At 39.5% G+C, this 20989-nt stretch overlaps 1 protein-coding gene across 2 annotated transcripts in view; it reads right to left on the bottom strand.

The window, feature by feature from the left end:
* Positions 1-18062, bottom strand: part of LOC103704337 (B-box zinc finger protein 19-like) — a 30620-nt gene extending 12558 nt beyond the window's left edge. Inside the window, exon 1 of one of the 2 annotated variants that reach the window (XM_008787579.4) lies at positions 17604-18062. In XM_008787579.4, coding sequence (XP_008785801.1) covers positions 17604-17696 — 93 coding nt within the window. In that variant the 5' untranslated portion in view covers positions 17697-18062. Of the gene's footprint in view, positions 1-4356; positions 4463-17603 lie in introns of those variants that run through there. The other variant, XM_039114814.1, reaches the window with a different exon arrangement.
* Positions 18063-20989: the final 2927 nt, after the last annotated feature.

Raw genomic sequence — 20989 nt, forward strand, 5'->3', positions numbered from 1 at the left:
CACTATCAAAAAAAGGACTTCGGAGCAACACAAAAACAGCAAGATCACATCAGCACAAAAAACTGATGTTTCCAAGATCTTCACACTCATATATATGGATGGTGAAATCATATGCATGAGCTTCTGCTAGTTCCTACAGGTCATGGCATGCTACTCTGGAATGGATTGCTCATCCTCTTTAAGTACAAATATTGGAGAAATTGATATGGCTTGACTTAGCTGCAAATACCTAAAAAGGTATTCACATGCATTAGCGGACTTCTAGATAACAGGGATCTATGACAAATTACAGAAGCAGAACTCCAATTATTAAAAAAAAAATCTTTATCGATTTGGTTCCTGAATCAAATGAAAAATATGCCGTAAGGGACCATGCACCAGATGTCATGCATGTTAAGGGTGAAGAGATAAGTAACACATTGAAGCCACCCACAAAGGCCTCACAGATCATGACCCCCAAGATAAAAATAGAGAGTGAATAACCAAAATATAGTTGCTCAAATTGATCTCGAATTTTCACAATAAGGCAAGCACAACATCATGAAATGGTCAACATGAAGTCAAAATAGGCTTTCTAAAGGAAACAGCCAGAAGGAAGCAGGTGCCATATACCTATCAAAATGGAAACCATAAGCAGCATACAAGGTAAAAAAAATAAACAAACTCTTCGACCTGATGTCTACACCTGCTCACATTTTGATCTACACTTTCATGAGCCTTAGGGGTATGCCATTTGTTCTACCTATGTTCAGTTGGAAAGAGGTTCCCTGGAATATGTAATCTTCCTATATAATCTTCCTCTTGGGCCTCCTTGGCCCTTGTATTCTCATTTCATCGCTCAATGAAATGTGTGGTGAGCTTGTACCACGGTTTTGCTAAAGGAAAAAAAACGAGTAATAACAAGGCGTTAAAAAAATGCATCCATAATTTGAGAAGTATAAGAGCTCTGAAATGATCAAAAAATCAGAAAAAAAGAAAGGCCAAAAAGTACTCAATATAGTTCCAAATGAGAATAGTCAAGAGCTATAAACATTTTTATGCATGCATGAGGATAGATAATAGATTTTGAGGTAATGTTAAAAATGTTCTAGATAATATCGACATGTCAAAAGGTGAGAGAGCTTTAGAACATGAAATGCCACAACCTGCTGACTGTCTAGATAGAGAGCGGAATGGTTTAGATAATTCTGAGGAAATGTTAACATTTGAATCTGATGATTGATCGCCTCCAACATCGGAAAAGTACAAAAGTGGTAAAAGGGAAAACTTAGGACCAACCAGGAAAACATAAGCCTTGAAGATGCAATATATTTTCAGGATTATTTATCCACATCTAAAATTTAATTTCGAATATCAAGAAAAAGAAAAGATTATGGATGATCTAGCCAAGTCACCATCCATTATATAATATACTCTTAAATACTCAAAATAACAAAAAATAATGAGTGCAAACAAATCTAACACATTTATGGAACAACAAATATCCATTGATTCAGATACATCCCACATTTAAGGCCACTAGCAAATATGCACATACAAGTGCACATGTTGGAGGAAAAAATTGATTATAAAGCTGTTCATTCTTAACAATGACTAAGAAAAAATAGAAAAATAATAATACATAAAAGAAATTCAGAGTGACCAATAGGCAATAACAATTCAAAGAATAGGTACATGAAGTTCATAAATATTAGGTATACATTCAATAATTCTATTTACAACATATAAGTCACTTTAGAATTATTATATAGAATCCTTTGCTCTTTAATGGCTTGCTAATCTCCTAAGCACTGTTAACTCTATTGTTTATTAAAACATAATGGAAAGGTTTAAAGTACCAGTACGGTACTCATATTGGTAGCACGGTATGAACCAATAAGGTATTGTACTATACCAACACACAATACGCCTCTTGGGATAACACAACAAAAATGAGGATAATAAAAATGTCTCAGGTACAATATTGGTCTGGGTTGAATAGCAGTACTGATACCTTTCCATCCAATAATGGACAGAATGACCAGTACTTAAATCCATGCATGATAGTTTTGTACTATTACTAGCTTAGCTCTAGTCACTCATCATCAAGTATACGTCAATCTTTAAAAGACATCCATCACTAGAAGCCACATTAATTATAAAAATAAAAATAAAAAAAAAACATCATCACTTCTCGCTTCATATCAATCTACCACAGAAATACGTTATGAAGGGCATGACCACAAGTGGTGTTTATGGGACGGTTGAGAAAGATGCTGAGACAGGGGGAGAGAAGTTCCAGGACTGGGGAAACATCCATGGAATAGAGTGGGATGGAAAAAGATGACCGGGCATCAAATTTGGAACCAATGGCCAATAAGATCTTGAGATTCGTATTAGAACCAGATCATGTAGAGTCTTCTTAAGGAGATTAGTGGGCATAGTGCATGACAGAGTTCGTGGAATGGGATGCTTTTGGACATAGATCTAAAAGTACAGCAGTGTCAATTGAGCTTAAGAGTAACTCATTCTGTCGAGAGTTTCAAAATCTCTTCATGGCACACTGATGGACTTGCGCATTTAACAAGTGAGGTTCGTAAAGAGTTTTGATCCAAGTAGGACTGGTAACAGTATCCCAATCAATACAAGATTCCTAGGTCTGTTGTTTTCTAAAGGTAGGGGTATTTCTGAGAAAAACTCGGGAATCCCAGTTTTATACAGTTGGTAAGATCAAAATTATCTAACATGATCCTGTTAAAACTATGATAAACCAACTAAACTCATGTCAAAGTTGAAGGGACAAATGACATTGGAATTTACTATACTTATCTTGAACTTTTGGCCCAACCTCATTGCATCTAATTGACCAAATCAGCTAAAGTTCAGAAAACAACAGCTATGGGCTAGAAATCACTTTTGGAATGATTGCTTGTAAATCAAGTTATTCTTCCACAGTCCTCACAAGTTATAACTAAAGGAAAACTTTTTAAATTTGTTCACCACACAAAGGCTTTAAACTGAATAAATTAAAAAACAACAGCTCTTGAATTACAATCATGCATTAACAACGAAAATATAAGCCCTAAAACCCTCATCCAGAAAAGATATATTTACACCAACTTGTTTCTGCTGCATAGATCTTGGCTCCAAATTATGTTAAAAAAATGTCTTCTTCTGATACATATAATATGATGGTGGAGTTGTCACACTATGACTGATCCACCAAGTTTGGCTTCATGATCCTTGATCATTGACATATATATAATATGATGGTGGAGTTGTCACGTTATGACTAATCCACCAAGGTTTGGCTTTATGATCCTTGTTCATTGACATTAACATATTCAATCAATCACTATACAGGGCAAGATAATGGATCTACAAGCTGTTGGAACATTTCTAAGGCACATTTAAGAAAATGTCACATAAATGGACATTCTGACATAGGAGCAATGTACCTAGTCATTTTAGAGTAGCCCTATGTCTTAGTCTAAATTAAGTAGCAGCCAAATAGTATTTAATAGGCATTCCATTGTTGGTTATTAAGCTTTAGATGCGTCCATGAATGTGGATATATGCACTTAGAATTACTAGGATTTATTAACATGATTCATGCATAGTTCTCCTAGATTTTATAAAAGTAGTAATTTTTGCTTTTTAGAATGTTGAGATGTACTAAAATAAGAACATTAAGAGTCATATAGCGTTTATAACTTTATATAAAACCATGTAATAGAAAAAGAAAGCAACAAAAGAATTGATAGTTTGAGCTAATGTCTTTTTTGAATCTACTTGTGGATTCCACTGGAAATCTCCCATTTCCTACTTTCTTCTCATCTATCATAGTCTCTTGTTCCTCTTATACCAAGGTTTTAAGTTTCAATTGAAGCAGATCAGTTATGATCTAGACCAAGATCCGCTGTACCGGTGCCGGTCGGCGTACCGGTGCCGGTCGGCGTACCGGTGGCGGCCCGGACCGGTACGGCAGACTATGATCTAGACCAATTCTAAAACGATCAAATTTTTTTGGTTTCGCTGAGATTCAGTCGGTTTCAGCTGGTTCCATTCAATTTCAGCCAGTTTCAAATTTTTCAAATTTTTGGTCCTACTAGAACTGCTAGTTCTTTTTTCTTGTGATAGGAGTGTTGTTACAAAGTTGTTGACCCTAAAGGATTGATTTCGATGATAAAAAACAGTTGAGTGAAAAGTTATCTAATCTATTACTTTTAAGTTTAATTGATTGATTTCAGAAAACAAATAAGAAAACCTTCAGTTACTCTTAAAAAAGGATCACCTATATGAAGCTCTACATCAAAAGAACTACTCCAAAAAGAACATAAAAACAATCCTTGGAAGCTGAATTTCATTCTGAGCTACCTCAAGAGTCGACCCTAAGTTTGCAATGAGTCAGCCTTGTCACACTGTCGTTGACTGATACGCCTTCACGAGCCGATTCCAGTAGATCTCGAGTCGACTCCAAATCATTCTCAGAAGACAAACATAAAGCTGTGGTTTTCATCATATTGATGAGTCGACACCTGAAAAATATGAGCCGACTCCAGTCCAATAAGAGTCCACCCCAGAAACAAATAATTCGACCCCTAGATGGCCACAGAGAAAAGACAGAAAGCTGAACAATTCATCACATAGGCGAGTTAAACCATAAAAATTACGAGCCGACTTTAGTCAAATAAGAGTCAACCCCAGAAAACAATGAGTCGGCCCTAGAATAGCCACAGTGGAAAAACTGAAATTTGCAAACTTTAGTCTGTTGAAGAGTCGACCCCTGAAGATCACAAATCAACTCATAAAAATTTCGAGTCAACCACAAAAAACGGCGAGTCGACCTCTCTATGCCTGACAACAATAACAGCTAGTTTTTCTGTAAATCAGAATAGTTGTTTTCATGTCACAACGACTCTTTTACCTGTCTAACGACTAAGATAGTGTTCTAACCTCTTCCAAATAGTATAAATACATGAGAACACCCAAAGAACAAGAGAGCTCAAGCACTACAAAGAAAAATCCACAAAAGCAAAAAAAAAATAAAGCAAAAAAAAAAAACTTCAAAGCAAGATCAGAGAAACCGGTACCGAGCACCATACTAGTTCTCCGACAGCACGAGTCGGTACGGGCCGTGTTGGGCCTCTACCAACAAAGGGCACGGTATTGTGGAAGAGAGGAAGAGAGAGAGGAGAGAGAGAGGGAGGCTGACGAAGGGCCGGTGGAGGCTGCGGCAGGCGAGGCCACGACCAGTTCTCCTATTTTGTTCAAAACAGGGGTCCGACCGCGACTTAAAAAATTTGCAATTTTTAAGTAAAGTCGGCAAATTGCAAAAATTTTTAAGTCGCAGTCGGACCCCTGTTTTGTTCGAAACAGGAGAACCAGCCGCGACCTTACCTGTCGCGGCCTCCGCCGGCGTCCCGACCTCTCCCTCCCTCCCCTGCTTGCTCTTTCTTTCCTTCTTCTCTGGCTTTGGCAATGGATCTTATTTTCGTTGCCGAAACCGTACTGGTGAGCCACCAGTATGACTCAAAACGGCCGAAATTGTCCGATTCGAAACGATTTCGTTGACCTTACTTCAAAGAGAACATCATTCAAAAACTTTTATTGTGAGCTGAAAGATAACATCTTCAACATCTGAAAGTTGGTAAAGCACCTTCAAGAGCAATCAAAGCCAACCAACACAGTCAAGCTCCATTTATTGTTTTGTATTTATTGTCTTGGAGTTATTTTCATTGTATTTGCACTTAATTCTTTCTATACTCTACTACAACAAGTTTCAGGAATTGAAACTTCAGAAAAGGTCCATACAAACCTTGAATTGGATTGTGTTGAAACTGGGATAAGCTCGAAAAAGGTTTTGGTTAATTTTCTGAGAAAATAAACTGGGTTGATTGTGAGCCCGAGTAAATCCAAACCTTGAATTGGATTGTATTGAGGCTGGGATACGCTCGGAGAAGGTTTTACTTGATTTTCTGATAAAATAAACTAGATTGATTGTAAGCCCGAGTAAAACAATAGATATAGATTTTCGTTGATTTTCTAAAAAAATCAACCAGGTTGATTGTGTCCCGTGTAAAACAATCGGGCTGTAATCTAGAAAAGATTATAGTAAAATTTTCAAGAAGAAAGTCTTAGAGAGTAGACGTAGGTGCAGAGTTAGCACCAAACCATTATAAATTTCTTGTGTTTGTGTTAATTTTTTTACATGCATTTATCTTTAGCATATTTACTTATTTGTTTGCTGGAAAAATCTATATTCTTCTATCAAATTTTATTCCACTGCATTATTAGCTAAAAGTTTTTGAAAAATTTAATTCACCCCCTCTCTTGGGTTGCATAGCTGGGCAACAAATCCCATCTGATTTTTAAAGATTTTGCTAATCTCATTATCACTAATAAGGCTGCAAATGGATCGAGTTGACCCGTGACTTGACCCGATTTAAAGGATACATAGGGTCGGGTTGGGTTTTAAAATTGGACTCGTTCTATTTTCTGGGTCGGATCTAGGTTTACTAAATTCTGACCTGATCCGTTTGATTTTTGGGGCAATTTTGAGTTTCCTACGCTGTGACCTGACCCAAACCCGTGCACCGTTAGAGCCTGCAAGGGTGCTTAAAGGTCTTTAACTCTTTATTCCTTTAATCTCTTCTTGTGTTTGAGGATGAGAGGAATGGACGAGATTGTCTTTTGTGTACTGTCAAATGGCATGAATTTTATATTAAATCTTAGGTTAGTTACATTAAATGGGAACACTATTCCCTTAAGAAGGAAGTTTAAACTAATGAAGACAAAATAGAGTTAATTTTGCGATGTGAAAGAAGATGGGGTCATGATGAATCCTTTGCAGTTGTTGAACTTTATCATGTGTCATTATCAAAACTATATTCCTTATCTTGGCCCATGAATATTTTTATAATAGTATAATTAGAAAAATAGTAATAGATGCATTCTAACAAATTCAGGAAATATCACTGCTGAGTAAAAATAGATACAACTCTTTTCTACTCAAAAAAAATATTGCATATATGAACATAAATTTTTTTTTGAAGCTAATAAGGTTGAGCCTATTATTATTAGGTTAGTCTATAATGACATCAATCATTGATACTTAGACACTTTCACTTGTATGGTCCTGCATAACCTGCTTTTTGTAGTTTTTACTTGTTGTAAAAGGAACCTAGTACAAAAAATGACAAGTACAAAAATCCGACTCGAATCCGACCTAGATCCGACTTGGTCCTACATAACCTGCTTTCTGTAGTTTTTTGAATCTACTTGTGGATTCCACTGGAACTCTCCCTTTTCCTACTTTCTTCTCATCTATCATAGTCTCCTGTTCCTCTTATACCAAGGTTTTAAGTTTCAATTGAAGCAGATCAGTTATGATCTAGACCAATTCTAAAACGACCAATTTTTTTTGATTTCACTGAGATTCAGTCGGTTTCAGCCAATTCTATTCAATTTCAGCCAGTTTCAAATTTTTCAAATTTTTGGTCCTACTAGAATTGTTAGTTCTTTTTTCTTGTGATAGGAGTATTGTTACAAACCTATTGACCCTAAAGGATTGATTTCGATGATATGAAACAGTTGAGTGAAAAGTTAACTAATCTATTGCTTTGAGTTTAATTGATTGATTTCAGAAAACAAATAAGAAAGCTTTCAGTTACTCTCGAAAAAGGATCACCTATATAAAGCTTCATATCAAGAAGAACTACTCCAAAAGAACATAAAAACAATCCTTGGAAGCTCACTTGCAAAGACAGAATTTCATTCTAAGCTAACTCAAGAGTTGACCACAAGTTTGCAACAAGTCAACCATAGCACACTATCGTTGACTGATACGCCTTTACGAACCGACTCCAGTAGATTGCGAGTCGACTCCAGATCATTCTCAGAAGACAAACATAAAGTTGTGGTTTTCATCATATTGATGAGTCGACACCTGAAGAATACGAGCCAACTCCAGTCCAACAAGAGTCCACCCCAGAAACAAATAAGTCGACCTCTAGATGGCCATAGAGAAAAGACAGAAAGCTGAACAATTCATCACATTGGCGAGTTGACCCATAAAAATCACGAGCCGACTTTAGTCAAATAAGAATCAACCCCAGAAAATAATGAGTCGACCCTAAATAGCCATAGTGGAAAGACTGAGATTTGCAAACTTTAGTCCATTAAAGAGTCGACCCCAGAAGATCACGAATCAACTCATGAAAATATTGACTCGACCATAGAAAATGGCGACTCGACCCCTCTATGCTTGACAACAGTAACAACTAATTTTTCTGTGAATCAGAATGGTTGTTTTCATGTCACAACGGCTCTTTTACCTGTTTAACGGCTAGGATAGTGTTCCAAGCTCTTCCAAATAGTATAAATACATGGGAACACCCAAAGAATAAGAGAGCTCAAGCACTACAAAGAAAAATCCACAAAATCAAGAAAAAGAAAGCAAAAAGAAAGAACTTCAAAGCAAGATCAGAGAAACCGGTACCGGGCACCATACCAGTTCTTCAGCAGCACGAGTTGGTACGGGCCATGCCGGGCCTGTAACGACAGAGGGCACGGTACTGTGGAAGAGAATAAGAGAGAGAGAAGGGGGAGAGAGAGAGGGAGGTTGGCGGAGGGCCAGCGAAGGCCATGGCTGGCGAGGTCGCAGCCAGTTCTCCTATTTCGTTCGAAATAAGAGTCCGACCGCAGCTTAAAAAATTTTGCAATTTTTACGTAAAGTCGACAAATTGCGAAATTTTTTAAGTTGCAGTCGAACCCTGTTTTGTTCGAAACAGGAGAACCGGCTTCAACCTTGCCTGCCACGGTCTCCGCCGGCCCTCCTGACCTCTCACTCTCCCTCCCTCCCCTGCTTGCTCTCTCTTTCCTTCTCTGGCTCCGGCAATGGGTCTCTTTTTCGTTACCGGAATCGTACCGATGAACCACCAGTATGGCTCGAAGCGGCCGGAACCGCCCGATTCGAAACGATTTCACTGACCTTACTCCAAAGAGAACATCATTCAAAAGCTTTTAATATGAGCTGAAAGATAGCATCTTCAACATCCGAAAGTTTGTGAAGCACCTTCAAGAGCAATTAAAGCCAACCAACATAGTCAAGCTCCATTTATTGTTTTGTATTTATTGTCTTGGAGTTGTTTTCATTGTATTTGCACTTAATTCTTTCTATACTCTACTATAACAAGTTTCAAGAATTGAAACTTCAAAAAAAGTCCATACAAACCCTGAATTGAATTGTGTTGAGGCTGGGATAGGCTCGGAGAAGATTTTGGTTAATTTTTTAAGAAAATAAACTGGGCTGATTGTGAGCCCGAGTAAATTCAAACCTTGAATTGGATTGTGTTGAGGCTGGAATAGGCTCAGAGAAGGTTTTATTTGATTTTCTGAGAAAATAAACTAGATTGATTGTGAGCTCGAGTAAAACAACAGATATAGTTTTGGTTGATTTTCTAAAAAAATCAACTAGATTGATTGTGATACCATGTAAAACAATCGGGCTATAATTTAGGAAAGATTATAGTAAAATTTTCAAGAACAAAGTCTTAAAGAGTAGACGTAGGTACAAAGTTGGCACCAAACTATTATAAATTTTTGTGTTTACATTAATTTTTTTACATGCATTTATCTTCAGCATGTTTACTTATTAGTTTGCTGCAAAAATCTATATTCTTCTATCAAATTTTATTCCACTGCATTATTAGCTAAAAGTTTTTGAAAAATCCAATTCCCCCTCTCTTGGGCTGCATAGCTGAGCAACAAAAGCCCATCTGATTTTTAAAGATTTTACTAATCTCATTATCACTGATAAGGCTGCAAATGGGTCGAGTTGATCCGTGACTTGACCCGGCCTGACCCACTTAGACCCAATTCGACCCGATTTAAATGATACATGGGGTCGGGTTGGGTTCTAAAATTGGACCCGTTCCATTTTCTGGGTCGAGTCTAGGTTTACTAAATTCTGACCTGACCCGTTTGATTTTTGGGCAATTTTGAGTTTCCTATGCTGTGACCCAACCCAAACCCGGTGCACCGTTAGAGCCTGCAAGGGTCTTAAGGGTCTCTAACTCTTTATTTCTATAATCTCTTCTTGTGTTTGAGGACGAGAGGAATGGAAGAGATTGTCTATTGTGTACTGTCGAATGGCATTAATTTTATATTAAGTCTTAGGTTAGTTACATTAAATAGGACACTATTTCCTTAAGAAGGAAGTTTGGACTAATGAAGACAAAATAGAGTTAATTTTGCGATGTGAAAGAAGATGGGTTCATGATGAGTCCTTTGCAATTATTGAACTTTATCATGTGTCATTATCAAAACTATATTTCTTATCTTGGCCCATAAATGTTTTTATAATAGTATATTTAGAAAAATAGTAGTAGATGCATTCTAACAAATTAAGGAGATATCACTGCTGAGTAAAAATAGATGCAATTCTTTTCTACTCAAAAAAAAATATTGCATACATGAACAGAAAATTTTTCTTGAAGCTAACAAGGTTAAGCCTATTATTATTAGGTTAGTCTGTAATGACATCAATCATTGATACTTAGACACTTTCACTTGTATGGCCCTGCATAACCTGCTTTCTGTAATTTTTACTCATTGCAAAAAGAACCAAGTACAAGAAATGACAAGTACAAAGATCTGACTCGAATCCGACCTACATCCGACTCGAATCCGACCTAGATTCGACTTGGACCCGAATTTTTTGGGTTGGGACCGGGTTATACATAGATCCGATCCCACTCGAATAACCCGTTGGGTCAGAAATTTTAGCAATAGACCCGATCTGACCCAACCTGATCTTCTATTAAATTAGGTTTGGGTCGAACCAAGGTCTGCTGAACCGACCTGTACAGGTCGGTTCAGCCCGTACGGGACCGGTACCGACTGGCACCGGTCCGGTACAGAGGTGGAAATCTGGGTCGGAACCGGTCGGTTTGAGCATCGAACTGGTGCGAACCGGGCCGGTTCGCACCGGTACATGCCCGAACCGGTGCGAACCGAGCTATGAGCTCGAACCGATGCGAACCGAGCCGGTTTGCACCGGTTTGTTGCTAAATATTAGTGCCAGCGCTATGGCACTTTGAAAGTGCCACAGCGCTGGCCAGAGGCGGCACTTCGAAAGTGCCGGTGCGGCACTTCGATCTGTGGCAAAATGTGGCACTTTTCAAAGTGCCACAGTGCCTCAACGGTTGGCTATAAAAGCCGACCGAATGCTAAAGCCAAATCCATCAGCTTAGGTGAAGAAAAGGCAGAGAGAAAGGAGGAAAAGAAGAGAGGCAAAAATAAAGGCGTGAAAAAAAATAAGAAGGGTCGGAGAGCGTCGTTTTTCTTGAAGAAAAATCCAGCAAAAACTAAATAAGATAAAATTTCTTTCCCCTACATTGTTTTTTTAATATTTCATTTAAATTGCTTAAAAAAATTAAGTCAAAAATTGCCAAAAAATAAGAAATGATTCAATGATTCCATTTCGTCTTGAATTTTTTATATGTTGTCGATATATGGACGATGTTAATGGTGACATTAACTTTTATTTTTACATAATTTATATAATTTATAATTTAATTAAAAAAATTAAAAAATTAATTTTTAATTACAAAAAAAATAGAAATTGAAAAAAATTAATGTGGTCGTAGGAATGAAGCCATCAAGAAGAGGGCAACCCCAAGAGCGTAATATTGGCTGGAAGCATGGTGAGATGCTCGGTGAACGGCACTAGTTTCAGTGCAATTATTGCCATAAGTGCTTCAAAGGAGGAGGGGTAACCAGATTAAAGCAGCACTTAGCCGGTAATTCTCGTGAGATGTCTGCATGCTCGGAGTGCCCACCGAGCACCCGTCAGCTGATGAGGAAAAATCTCGCTGAGATCAAAGCAGCCAAGGAGAGGGCTGCCAAGCAGAAAGCGGAGGTGGAACGCCAAGCTGCAGAAGCACCTTCCTATCACTTGATGGAGTCACAGGAGGTCGAGGGTTCAGATGAGGAGGCACAGATCCAGGCTGCCATGCGGGCTAGTCTGGATGATCGGTGGCAGCAGGAGGAGGTGGCAAGGCATCGAGCTCGATTTGGGGCCTCGTTTTTCGAGTCGGGCGTCGGTTCTGGTGGAAGCAGACAAGATCCAGAGTTTCAAACGATAACCTCAGTCAGAGAAGGCGAGGGCAAAGGACGTAGCCGGATTGCATCTATCCTGAGTGGTTTTGGTGGCCGAAAGAAATCTTCCGGAGGGATTCCACCAGGTGCGTCAATCCATGATGTATATCCGCATGCCTTCCCCAGGAGAGATTCCAAGCAGCAAAGGATAGGCACAATGCGGAAGAAGAAGAAGAAAAAGAAGGATATATGGCGAGCTATTGGATCCTGGTTCCACTTCAGCCACATTCCAGCGAATGCTGCAGACAATACATACAACAAGTCTGCCATTTCTGTCATACAGTCTGCCGGTCCCGGTGTCGATCCTCCAGACCCGAAGGACATCTACGGTGAGCTTCTTGACAACAATAAGAAGCTAGAGAATTGGATTGGCTCATATAAGAGCAAGTGGCCCACATATGGGCTCACTTTGATGTGTGATAGTTGGATCGGTCCGACAAAGCGGGCCATCAACTTTCTGACATACTGTGATACGAAGATCTTTCACAAGTCAGTTGATACTTCGGATAAGGTGCACAACGCCTCATACATCCTTAGACTTATGGAGGAGGTGATTGATCAGATTGGAGAGGAGAATATCGTGCAGGTCATCACTGATAACGGGCCGCAATATAAGTTGGCCGAGCAGGTCTTGATAGAGCGGCGACCACAAATTTTCTGGACCTCATGTGCTGCACATTGCATCGACCTCATCCTGATGGACATTGGAAAGATCCGTAGGGTGCAACATACGATGGAGATAGCCCAACGCATCACCATGTATATTTATAGCCATACTTGGGTTCTTTCATTAATGAGAAAGTATGCAGGGGGAGAAATTCTTAGATCAGGAGTCACACGGTTTGCTACGAATTACATTGCACTTGATAGCCTTATCGAAAAGAAAGGAGCCCTATGTCAGATGTTTGTCAGTCCCGAGTGGTAGGAAAGTAGATACGCCCAGGCTGGCACTGAAGAAAGCATAATGGAAGACTTGGTAAACAGGCAGTCATTCTGGCAGCGGACCAATGCGATAGTCAAGGCTATCAAACCATTATATGAAGTGATGTGGGCCGTGGATAGCGAGAGGTACCCCCAGATGGGCTTTTTGTATCATATGATGGAGAAGGCAAATGCTCAAATCATGGAGGCAGATGTAGCCCATGCCCAGAGTACATCGACATCATTGAGCAGCGGTGGGATGCCCAAACGGATAGAAAATTGCATCTAGCAGGTAAGCGATAATATTGATAATTATACTAATTGATATATTTGTATAATTATACTAAGATGGTGTCATCTATGTGTAGCATACTATCTGAATCCCCGGTTTCAGTACGAGAGTGGAATTGGTATGGATGATGAACTTTTTTATGCTCTACGTAATGTTATTTATAAGATGGAGCCTAATCCAGAAGTCGCCTCGTCATGTATAGAAGAGGTAACTATGATTTAGTAACATATGTAAATATATCGGATCTTATATTATTGACATACTACAACAAGCTTCTTTCCACAAACAAAATTATTTAGAGACTTTGGACAGCGACCAGCTGTCGTGAGCAAGACAACTATGAATCCAGGTACAATACAAATCTGCAAGATACCTCTGCATCTGAATTATCTTCAACTATGAGGCCATCATATATGTAAAATGTAATTATCTTCAATATTTTTGCAGTTATATGGTGGATTCATTTTGGCGGATCCGCAAAAAATCTTAAACGAATAGCTATCCGGATCCTCTCCCAAACGGTCTCCTCGAGTGGCTGTGAGCGCAACTGGTCCCCCTTCGACCTCATCTACAACAAATAGAGAAACCGTTTGACACAAAAGCACCTCAACGACCTAGTTTATGTGCACTACAATCTACGGTTGAGGCTAAAATGCATTCAGGAGGAAGTGGAGCTCAAGTATGCAGATCCCATCTATAGGACTTTTGCAGATGATGATGATAATCCTATGCTCAACTGGCTTGCGGCCCAGCAGCAGGAGCCCGAGCTTGATGAGCCAGGATCGCCTCGACGACCAGCCAGCATCATAGCCACCGAGGCTATGGTCGATCCACAGCAATAGGCTGAGCACAACATTCCACGCACTCCTACAGCTGATATGACGTGGCTAGAGGGGAGCCAGTCACCGCATGACTGGTACGATGCTCCCGTTCAGAGAGATGATCCTCTCATGCGAGAACGAGGAGGCTCTAGTATCCAGTCGACTCGATCAGGATGGCGTCAATCCCAGCAAAGAAGAAAAGGAAAGGAAAGAGCCCCAATGGAGAGTGTCGAGGAGGAGACTTGGACCAGCAGCGATGAAGGTTCTGGTGGTGATGGATCTACTAGCCATGGAGAAAATGGAGGACAGTATGGTACTACTTATGAGACACAGCCGGAGGGAGATTTTCGATACACCGGTGAGTCTCAGTTTACGCATGCTACACAAGATACGGACCACGGTAGACCGTCTGATATAGGCCGGTCGAATACCATTGCATATCGAAGAAGAGCTCCTCGCGGTCGTTCAAGAGGCCAGGATGCAGCTGCAAATGACCTCCCATGTGGAGTCGGATCCATTGATGTATCAAGTTCCGAGTCTTCCTATTATCCGCGGCCTCAGCCAGCCTATGGATATGATGTATCGGAGTCATCTTTCGGTGGCTACTATCCTACGCAGCCCAGAGGGTCTTACGGGTCGGATTTTGGTGCCGGCATATTCGGATGGGCCCCTTATCAAGACACCTCTCAGAGCCAGAGCTTCAGCGAGAGATCCGAGAGTTCTTATGACCCGACGCGCATTCCTCGAGAATTGAGCATACAAGACTACAATGCCGCTTGATTAGAGGGATAGGTTGATCTGCCTCCATATTATACTGATGATCCAGATATTGACGAGAAGCATCGTCACTCGACCCAATTTTACATATCCGAGAGTGCTTTAAGTGTATGTAATTAATTGTATCTTAATTTGAAAATATTTATATTCTTCATCTCATTATTTGAATCATTTGGAAGTAATAAGTTGCATCATCTACTTTTAACCTTAAACCTAAACATAAAAACATCAAAAAAATATCCAAAAGTGAAAGAACTCCAAAAAAAAAAACAACGATGGGGTCGAAACCAGGCCGAATGTGCCCTATCGGTACGGTATCGGTTCGGCTCGATTCGGCTCGATTCGGCTCGGTTCGGCACCCGTACCGTACCGTTACCGGAGCCGACCGGTACGTCGGTACGTCGGTACCGCGAACCTTGGGTCGAACATTAGGACCCGAACAAGAAACCGAATTAGGTCAGAGTCATTCATGACCCGATCCGACCTAACCCATTTGCACCCCTAATCTTTTGAAAAAACTGAGTACTATGCATAAATTAAGGGCAACCTCTAATCTATGTCTTACTGGTCTAGGACATCAGTAACAGTAAGCATGTTGTCTCATATCTACTGAGAAGATCAAATATGTTGCTGTCCTGAGTTTTTAGGTATTAATCCCTAAGAGAACAGGAAAGTTAGAATATTTGAATAAAGGATCAGCATAACTGATATGGTTAAGTGCATGTAGTAACCTATGGAAGTTGGACATAGTGTCACATCATAATGGAGACTAATGGTGAATGAAACTGCTTCAACTGCATTTTGATAACCAGATCTAAAGGAAGGGCCACATCAGTTCGGTTCTAATGACTCATCGATGATGGTCAAAAAAGTAACATGAACCCATCAAGGCCATGCTTCAGAATAAGTGCTAAATACTTATCAAGGAAGCATCTAGTCATTCTCTTCATTGTCAACTCTTCCAAGCATTCAAAAATGGAGAAAAAATCTTGTACATGTTCTATCTGTTGCTCAATTTATGACTTACTAGTTTGAGGCACGTGTGGTGGGTGTCAAACCATCGAATTGATAAAGTGAAAAGGAGGATGGAAGTTCATCAATTAAGCTACACAGGTTATGGTCCTAGATTACTCGAAATCCAACAAAAATGATGTGAAACAACTTGCCATGATTATCTCTATTTTCCACTTTTTTTTGAATTTTGTACAAACATTTTTTAACCTTCCAAAACTTTAAGTGAAACCATCAAACCACCAAAACTACTAAAACCAAAACTCCACCTGAATGATCAAAACTGAAATCAAGTTTTAAAACCTTGTCTTGAAAAAAGATTAAATATTTCTGGTTCCAGTATCACATTCCCCATTTTAATCCCTATTCCACTCTTACTGTATTCCTACTTTGTGAAAGTAAGACCAAGCCAATCTTTGCAATCCACTTTGAAGAAGCCGATCTCTCACAGTAGACATCCAAAGCTGCTTAGTATGCTGGAATACAACAACCACTGAGATACCTATTCACTTAAGACGCATTGGACTGCTACATAAAAACAATCAAGACAACCAGGAGAAAGTTCAATGGTAAAACATATTCTAGAAAGCAGCAGCCTCAGATATATAACAATCACCTACAGGAAATGAGCTTACAGTGTAAGCGTACACAAAATTTAATTATACATTAACACCTAAAGTGGAAAAATAGCCTAGTCTATAGGCATTGTCAATGAACTATATCCCTGATAAATAGCAATTACTACTTTAGATAGTAAAATAATTTAAATAAACGTATCATACAAGTTAAACAATTTAACATTGATAGCATTCTCAAATTGTTGTTTTTTTTCCTTTTTTTTCTCAAGGGAGGTAGGGAGACCAAGCCCACTATAATTACCAAGTTCAAATACTTGGGATGCATCACCCAGGACTTGAATCAGAACCTTTAGTTGCAACCTCAAATTGTTCTTAATCCCTCAAAAAATTAAAAAGTACCAACTTTTTAAACATCTGATGCACAACTGAATATAACCGACACCTTATGAGCAAAATACAAATAATGGGCCATCAGGAATATAATTTGTTCCTCTACTTCCAAAAATCTGCAGAGAATAATTAACTAACTGCTAGGAACAAGAATTAAGTTTACACTATAAAGTTTCACAACTTCATTTTAGTCGGTAAAGGGAGAAAGATTGACATTCCAGAAGGTGAGCACTGCACAAGTAACTGGCCACAAGATTTTCATTCAATCCATTGACATAATTAAGTGTCCTATAAGAGGGGCGCGCGCGCGCGCACACACACACAGATATATATATATATATATATATATATATATAATGAAGGATGTTATGGAATAGAAGACCAGGAAATAAACAAGCATGCAACAAAATAGCCACATTCAGATCCCCTCCCGCACCTTCGAAGCCCTCCCTCTCTCTCTCTTATAACCAAACCACTGGCATCCATTCAAACACTCGAAATAGCGGCCAAAGAAGATAATGTAAAAAAAATCTGTTAATTACCATCGTGACAGAGCCAATTGCTCGAGTTATCATATCAGCAAAACTGATGGCTCCAACAACGACAAAATCCCAAAGAATTCAGTTTAAGAAAGAGAAAGAGGAAGGCGGGAGGGAGTTCGAGAAGGGAGACCTTTTCGTCGCATGGTCGACAGAGGGAGGCCTCATCGGCGGCGCAGAAGAGGACGGCGGGGGCACTCTCGCAGACGTCGCAGATGGTTCGCATGTTGCCCTCCCTTTCATTCCCCTCTCACCACTACTGTCCTCCCCCACCCATCTACTCCCTCCCCGATTCCCTCCTCCTCCTCCTCCTCCTCGTAGAACCAACCGGTGCTCGTCCCACGGGAGCAGCGGCGAGAGAACAAGAGCTCGACGACGGCGAGAAGAGGAGGAGACGTCAGTGGCGACTGGCGACAGGTGCGGTGTCCAGTGGTGGTACGGCGGCGGCCTTTGGCGGCCAGTTTTATAAGATTTCGAGGCCTCGGGCCGGGTATGGTGGGGCCCGGAGGAAGGGGGTGGTGGGGCGAAGCCCGGAGAAGGGCTTCGAGAAGAGTCCCTGCACGCGGTTGCGTGGCGCGCGCTAACTGGCGGCGCCGGGCGAGGATGCCATTTAGATTTGGATTTTGGAGGAAGGCTTCGCTCTCAGCCACAACCTAAAATAGGAAGAATGTCTGGGGCGGAGAAAAGGGAGTGGCCTCGAATAAATCTATTAAGTCTGGCTGGTCAAAATTCTCTCATTGGAAGATCATAATATTTCTTACTGGTTCATGCCGGTGGTGAGTGGCGACTTCGTAGACATGTTTGAAAATTTTCCGCTTGATATGTCTTATTATAATTACCGGGGAGAGGATGCGTTTTAGGAGCTTATTTCACCAGAAACAAGCTCCAAAAAAAAAAAAAAACTAGCTGTCACGGCTGACCTGTAGATTAAAGAGACCATGGCAATAATTATAGTTTTCATAATTTTTTGCATGTATTTTGTAGTAGATGATTTTTGTATTTCTGTTTACTCAGTAAAAAAAAAAAGAAAAATTGAAAATATGCTGGCCAAAAACTATAGAATAATAGTAGATTTATAACTAGTAATTTTGATAAAATTATGAAGATTTTGTAAAAAAAATATAATGAAACTGACATTAAAAAAGCCGAGCTGTCATGTCTGACATATAGTTTAGTTGCATGATGATCGAATCTAAATTAGTCGGGCGTGGCTATATGTCAAGAGAATGAGTCAATATCTGTCGTTTTCATAGTTTTTTTGCATATATTTTATAGTTGATGGATTTTATATTTTTGTGTTTCTAGAAGAAAGAAAAAGAAAATTGAAAGAGTCCTAATATGCTTGGCAAAATACTGTAGAATAATAGTGGATTATATAACAAACAATTTTGATAAAAATCTTGAAGATTTCAAAAAGAAAATAATAAAACAAAAATGCACACACATCCATGATAAATTTTACATCATTCTCAATAGGTCTATTTACATAGTTGTTGTTAAATTAACTATTTTTTTTCTCGATTGTAATAAAGGAACGGAGATCATAGGCCTAAGGTCAACTCAGTCTAATGACGTGTGGAAACAAAATCTTCGGCCTAATAACAATTGTGATGATATGGGGAAGTACATGAGGAGTTGCCAAAATAAGAAAATGGGAAAATCATGGAACATCACTGTGGGAACTGTTGGAGGTACGTGAAGGACAGACCCAAACAGTTATTGATATTGGGAGCCGACGTTACTTGATCTTTAAAATGTTGTATATAAATATTGGAATATAATTGTAAAAAAAAACTTTTTGACCGATCAAATATCTATCATTTTATTTATCTTTATTCTTATTTTTTACCTTGTATTTATTTTTATTTATCTACTCTATTACTTTGTTTTGTCCTAGTTTATCTCTAGCCCATAGTTGTTAGCATAGGCTTATAGCCCCAGCTACTATCTTTCTCTTTATCCATATAAGTTTGCTAGAGATTATAAGAAGGCTTCTTATGCAATAGTTTTAGGTTAAAAGACAAGCTATGCAGAGAAATGGGGGTACCAGATGTCATAAAATCTAGAAGAAGGTAGAGTTAGGTGTTCTGCATAACATGGATTGCCATGTTACATGGGGCGGTGGGGACAGTTTCAAGGTTAATCATCCAAATGACATGTTTGCAGTTGACTTAGAGAGGAGAATCTATGGGTGTTGGAAGTTTGATCTCATCAGAATCCCCTATTGTCATGTAGCTGCAGCTATCATGTTTTCAAGGAAAGAGGTAGAGGATATTGTAGACCATTGGTACTTCAAGGATATGTTGTTCAAAGCCTATGAGTTAGTTATTACATCTGTGCCTAGTATTCAGTTTTGGGAGCCCTTATAGTTTGATCCAATAGATGCACCCCCACTAGGGAGATCTCCTAGTAGGCCAAAGAAGTGTAGAAGGAAGGAGGATGACATTCAGGACCAACACAGAATCAAAAGAAGCGGCTCCTCTCATATATAGCAATTGCTTGGAGTGGGGCCGCAATGCCAAAACATATAAATGTCCTAAAAAGGATAGACCTCCTAGGAAACAAGTGGCCCAAAAGAGGGAAGTTTCCTCTAGACAAAAAGCCAAGGCAACCGATAGTTCAGGTGCTAAAAGTGGGAGGCCTAGAAAGAAAAAGGTAAATAATACTCCACGATTTCAAGTGTTTGGCTCCTAGAAAAATTAGTAACACTTAATTTCCAACTTCAAGTGGCATGCTCTAACCAACAATGTGGCACATTCAATGAGGGGTTTGGTTGCTTCCAGCATGCTGAAGTTTTAGACTTTGCAAACCTCGATAACTACCAAGCCCTATATGAATGAGGAGCTTCACTCTTTAGAAAAGACTCCCCCTCCTAAACACGGAATAATCAGATATCTGACATGATTGGGCATAAAGCATCGGTAGATTGTAGGTGGCTTTTCAAGTTCATCGTCAAATACTAGGGCTCAACCCTGGACAGGCAGTGGAAACTACCGAGTGAGGAAGGACTAACAATCACATGCTTGTTCTTCTTATGTCATGGCATGGAAACTCTCACTCGAAACCAATAAACTCGGCTCAAGCAAGCATCCTTCCATGAGCCCAAAAACAACCCTTTTGTTTTTAGCTAGCTAAAAAACTAGCCAACTCTGTACACGAATATCTTCTTTCTGAACTCAACCTTACTGTTATCAGAAAGGATCAAAGAAGCGGATTGGTAACCAAAGACTGCTTAGGCATATAGAGCATTAATCACCTAATCATGAAATCACGGAGTGCTCATTTTCTGATTTTGATGTTGCTAATGATAGCATCCCCTGCTGGACAGCTCCATAATAAGAAGCGCAGCAAGCACAAAGAAGGATGGGACCAGTGTGTATAATAATTCATAACCAGACTCGCAACTGATTTGTAACAGGCTAAGAAAAAGAAGAAGAGTAAGGATTTTACAGCTGCCCGACCTAGCTGCTCAATACTAACCATTAGGGGTGTCCCAAACTTCCCAAGGGGATAGGAACA

The sequence above is a fragment of the Phoenix dactylifera genome, chromosome 17, assembly GCF_009389715.1.
Source record: "Phoenix dactylifera cultivar Barhee BC4 chromosome 17, palm_55x_up_171113_PBpolish2nd_filt_p, whole genome shotgun sequence".
In the NCBI taxonomy this organism is placed as follows: Eukaryota; Viridiplantae; Streptophyta; class Magnoliopsida; order Arecales; family Arecaceae; genus Phoenix; species Phoenix dactylifera.